Source organism: Dermacentor albipictus, chromosome 6 (assembly GCF_038994185.2).
Source record: "Dermacentor albipictus isolate Rhodes 1998 colony chromosome 6, USDA_Dalb.pri_finalv2, whole genome shotgun sequence".
NCBI classification, from domain to species: domain Eukaryota; kingdom Metazoa; phylum Arthropoda; class Arachnida; order Ixodida; family Ixodidae; genus Dermacentor; species Dermacentor albipictus.
This window is the reverse complement of record NC_091826.1, coordinates 59,718,136-59,723,702: the sequence shown is the minus strand read 5'-3', so window position 1 is coordinate 59,723,702 and position 5,567 is coordinate 59,718,136. Positions and strand designations below refer to the sequence as shown.

General features: G+C 47.5%; 1 protein-coding gene across 4 annotated transcripts in view; it reads right to left on the bottom strand.

Annotated features, from left to right (window-relative positions):
• Positions 1-1,556, bottom strand: part of LOC139061110 (uncharacterized) — a 374,269-nt gene extending 372,713 nt beyond the window's left edge. For all 4 annotated transcript variants that reach the window (XR_011515174.1, XM_070540655.1, XM_070540656.1 and 1 more), the window contains exon 1: positions 240-1,556. Coding sequence is in view for 3 of the 4 variants with exons in the window: in XM_070540655.1 (XP_070396756.1) it covers positions 240-627 (388 nt within the window). In the remaining variant the exon portion in view is untranslated. The remainder of the gene's footprint in view (positions 1-239) is intronic.
• Positions 1,557-5,567: the final 4,011 nt, after the last annotated feature.

The following is a 5,567-nucleotide window of genomic DNA, read 5'->3' as shown; positions in this document are numbered from 1 at the left end:
TGACTGCCTGTTAATACTGCGCATACATTTCCGTTATTGCACTGCAGTAGCCCGATAAACGCGCCTTTCTGCTTCACGTCTCGCCGCATAGCTGGCAACTTTCTTTACGTTGTCCCGCATCTCAAAGTGTACCAGCGCACACCTGAAGAGATCTAGGCCTGGCGCGAACACGTCATTGAATTCTGCTACCAAGCGGTGCACGTTAACATCGTCCGTCCCGGCGAAAGGCAGTCACTCACCTGTCGTGTTGATGTTCATTACTGGCGCCTGGAGCATGTTGAACGCCTGGATCAGTTCACGTCCGCACAAATTGGGGCCGGGGCAACCAAGGACTGTCAGGGATGCGTCAGTCGACCGGTTTGCGCATGAAAGCTTGAGCTTGCGTTGCCCCCGAGCGGGAAGCCTTCCCAGGAACGAAGTCAGGTTCATTGGCGAATCACGCAGCTTGGGCGCCACTATTTTGTTCTGCTCATAGGTTGGCCAAATCATGACCGACACTGGTGACCCTGTATCGACCTGCATGCCCACGGAAACGCCCCCACAATTCAATGTGCACACGATGGGTTCCGTGACGCCGACGTGGCTGACGTGGCTGTCCGCTGCTTCCAATGCAAATATACCGTCCATGCCTGCAGATGTGCCTTCCTCCCGAGGCGATGGAGTATTTACCTGACGCGTTTGCGCCTTCAATGAACTCTCTGCCTACGGAAACAGGCTCGGGGAATATGACCCCGCTGTTGGCACTTAAAGCATGTTGCCGAACGGAACCGGCAATCCTCTGGTTCGTGCACTTTCGCCCAAAGCGGTTACACGAAATAATCCGTGGCCGGTTTCTTGGGCGATAAGACGGTCCTCCCATCGCATGTATTCTTCCTTAAGCGGCGTGGCTCATGATCTGCTGCGCGGTCGCTTCTGCGATTTCGTCTGATAGCACGATTTCTTCTCCTTCCGTGATCGTCAGCTCTGGCTTCGCAAGCAACTCTCGACGCACTCCTGCACTTTGCAGCCCACAGACGATGCGATATCGCAGCATTCGATCCAACGTTGCTCCAGAATTGCATGTGTCCGCTGTTTGACGAATGGCAACTATGAAATCCTTGACAGGTTCGCCTGGCAGCTAATCGCGTGTAAATAACTTGTAAGACTGTGCTGTCTCGTTTCGTTTAGTTGCGGCGAAAAGTGGTGCTGCAACCAAGTTACCATTTGGGCGTAGAAAGTTCGTTCACCTCCTCTGGCGCGTATCGACCACTAAGTACATCCACGGTGTGGGTCGTCAGTGCTGCAACAAACAGGGCCCACTTCTTCTTGTCGTCCGTGCTGCCATTGCCTTCAAAGAATGCCTCCAGTCGAACTTGATAAGCTGGCCGCTCGTCCCCCGTCTCGTCAAACTGCGACCAGGGGGCGGACACTTCGTATACATCCCATTGGCCGTTTTCGAGCAGACGCTCTTTCGACGCTAGCGCCAAGGTCCCCTTCAGTTACGGCCCTAACCAATGGGCGACGCATTAAGCAAAATGGCGGCGCACATGATTGTTTACGTTGTCATGGCAACAGCAACAGCAGCGGTGCGGCACCTCCGCTCCCAAACCTTTTTTTTTCCTTTTTGTTTTTATTATGCCGACCCGCTCCACTCCCTTTCCCCCTCTCCCCCATGCTGCGCGCGCCGCTCACTTTTTTTTGTTTTTACCCGTAAGCGGCGCGTTTTTTCTTCTTTTTTATTGCGCGCTTGTTACCGCGTGCCACGCGCCAGCTCGCAAGCAATGCGCGCGCTACGCCACGCATTGGAATTGCTTGCGAGCTGGCGCGTGGTGCGCCGTGGGCTATGCGTTGGCAGGCACGCAGTCTTGCCCATACATATATTATACCAGCATGTGCCGGAACATAAAAAAAATTCCACTTCCAGCACAACAGATGTTTAGTCTCGCTTTATTGACTTCGTTTCCGAAAAGCGATTTTTCTTACAACGTGGTGTGATACACGCTCAAAAAACGAGCAAAAGTGAGAGGTGCATGACATATACAAGAGTACTAAAGACAAAAGTTCACAGATGGTGAAATAACAAAAGAAAGCGCTAGAAAACGCGAAGGCCATTTCATGTACACACATATAAAAACAAGATTTTTATATAACGTCCTCAAGACCTAAATGTAGACGAGCTCCTGATATGTGCACTAAGATATTGCACAAAATTGGACGACGTGTATGACATAGTCATGACAACTATAAAAAGGGAAAACTCACTAGTAATGGCAAAAACAATGACACGCAAAATACCTGAAAAATAGAATAAAATGCTAGCATTGTTTTATTGAGAGCCATACCGAAAGAAAGCTTACTTATAAATCTGCACGAAAGTATATGAAATGCTTGACATGTTCATTACTGCTGAACAAATTGAAAAAAACATGGCAGAAAAAAATAACATTGTACTAAAAACTGAAACACACATTATCACATTTTGCACTTGGCCACAACTTGAGTAACGGTGGCAAGGCGAACGAAAGATAGTCGGCTTTTGCAGCATCACATAGAAAACATTCGCAGAAAGGCTTATTCCTCAATCAAAGACCAGGTAAAACAAGCCAACACGACTTTTCTTTCTACCCGAATGCAATGCTTAGCAATAAAATTACGTCACTTAAGGCATTAAGTCGTACCTACTGGGCTCTCCCTTGTATAATAAACACGAATGCAAAAATCTGCATGTAGGACACTTGCAATGCTCATGCTTTCCAGAGGGAAAAAAAAGCATATCATGCCTACACATGAAGGTTGTTCGCGCGGTTTTCCCATCGGGCGTTACTGAGATAGTACACAAACACTAACAGTAATTTTTCAGCTGTTAGTTGGTTTGTAGAACGCGATACACAGAAAAAGCACTGAGGGCGGTATGGAAAGCTGGGCAAGTTACTGAAGTTGCAGAATGGGACTTGGCACAGAAAAACACAAGTCACAGACCAGGTGACAATGAGGAGGAACATCTATTTGTCAGCTTTCTCTACCGGGAAGAGGCAAGTGTAGCACAATCAAGGCGCAACGACGTCCGGAGCCTCATGGAGTACACAAATGGACAGGGCTGTGTTCGTGTACATGCGCCTTCTGATGTCCTTGGGTCTGAGCGCTCACCTGTTGTCTTTAGGCACCCGGAACAACCTTGCAGAACTTGTTTTTGAGGTATTTGTGCACCACTGCACGATGCACGAGCGGTACGAGTCGTGAAACGGGTGAAACATCGCGGAGCACAAGCACACAGCTACCGAGGACCACAGAACTGACGAAACTAGCCACGTCGGTCAACGCACAGCAGCGCACGCATCTCGATGATAGTAGATAACAAAAATAAAGCGTTACGTAGCGGACTAAGCAGCAGCCGGGCCGGCGGGGATGGCACGGCGGCGCGGGCGCGTAGACAGTCGAAAGTGAGGGAGTTGAGAGGGTGTTACGAGAGAGAGCGTAGGGAGAGGAGTTGAGCGGGGGGAAGGGCTTGGCCACCTGGATCGGCGCGCGTGCGCGCGACGATCTACGAGGCCATGCAAGGGAAACGGATTTTCGCGTCGCCCGTTACAGAGATGGCGCCAATTTCCTGTGCCACCGGAACCGGGGAGTGTCCCCCCCCCCCTGCTGCGACGGGCTGGCTTATTCTGCCATGGTGGCGAAGGCTGCGGCGTGCTAAGAGGACGGCCCGTTGTCATCCCATTCTCGTCGCCATTCACACTGTTGATTGACCATAAGCCGTTTGTGGGACTTCAGTTGATTTATGTTGCAAACATGTACGTCTCCTTTATATTAGCAACAATACGGCATAAAAAAATTTATCCGGAAGTTTTAGTTGTGCGAATATGAATAAATATTCCATTCTATTTTACATGCCTTGAATCGAAATCAATTCTTTTTCGCGTTTATTTATTTAAGAATACTGTTTGCGCGAAATACGTTTGAATACAGCACCTATATACACTGTCTCATAAAACAAATTTCACCTCTTGCTTTGTGAGAACTGATAAAGAGCTAATTCGATCACGCAGAAATGGTTCACCTTCTCGTATACCAAGATTGACATATTTACTGAACTGAACAGCATTAAGAGCGCTGTAGTTTTGCCTTTCAAACCAGGAAACAAACTGCTGACGGACAAGGCAAGTACATTACCTTCTCAACTGACAGACTTCGACTGCCTTCATAAATTTGTAACTGCCGATGATGTCACTGTGAAGACGGTTTTCAGTTTAACTACGGTGACAAATATGCAGCAGTTGCACTGTAAAACGGCCGCAGCAGCATACGACCCGGGCCGTTTGCGACGGGTATGTGACCATAGCGCCACCTTTGCGTCATGAAGCGAAGAAGGGCTGAATTACCCTTCCCTCCCGGGAGAAGGGAGTCGTGTAACGATCTAGAAGAAGGTAAATTCAAAATGTCAAGAGCATCTTTGGTTATCAGGTACAATGAGTGGAAAGAAAACTTGGCTGGGCGTAAAGTATTTGTTGACCGGAAATAATTGCACAGAGAAGAATCACGAGTTAGTGGAATACCTAAGTGCTTATATAAAGGGTTTCGGGAATAATGCCAAAATTATCCTCTTAGGTGACATGAATGCCCGCATGCGGGATCTAGATGGATATACCGACAACAACTGGAAGTCAATGTGAACTTTTTTGAGCAGCATAACCCCGTTATCATGAGTAAAGGGCCTAAGTGTGACGGGCAGACCACGTGGGAAGTGAGAAACCGGCGATCGACCATTGATTACTGCCTGATGACAGAAGGAATTCATAATAAATTGAGAGAAATTATTATTGAAGAGGAAGAGTGTAGAAGTATAGGGATTGACGCTAAAGCATCATATTGAAAAGGGTATATATAGTCGGGAAAAAGAAGCAAGAAGCGCGAAATGGCCATTCCAAATTTGAACAATGAAAAAATAACAAATATTGTCGCAAGAGTCGAGGATGCACTTGGCAATTGGCTAAGCAAAGAGTCGAAATCTAGTGAGCTTGGAACTATATTATCAACAGAAATACGGAAAGAAAAGCAACATGTTCGTTGGAAAAAAAAAACCTGGTAGAACAGGGAGATACGAGAAGCGATCGCCGAACGACAGAAAGACCCGAGAGCACAGGAGGGCAAAAAATGCGCAGTTTCCGCAGGATGAAATAGCCAGAAAATGGGAAATACACCGGGAGAAAGAATCTATGGTTCAAATACTGGCGCGAGCAAAGATAAACGGTGAAAGTGAACGTTGGTTGTCCGAAACACGTGAGAAAAAGAAGGCAGCAGCCAAAAAATCTGGAACCATATAAAATGATTAGGCAGGATGTCTGGAACAATACAACAACATATCCTTGACGAATATGAAAACAAACTGGAGGGGGACGCGGCATTAAATTACATCCGACAACAAACAGTCGAATTTTTCGAAGTAATGACGACGTTGTAAGTGAGGAAAAAAGTGCCATGAAAAAGAAGCAGATGGAAAAGGAGTTGGTGCTGACAAATTTCATCTGTTAGAAAGCCGAAGAGAAAACTCCTAAGCGCACTGCCACACGACTAGACGAGGTTCCCGTGAG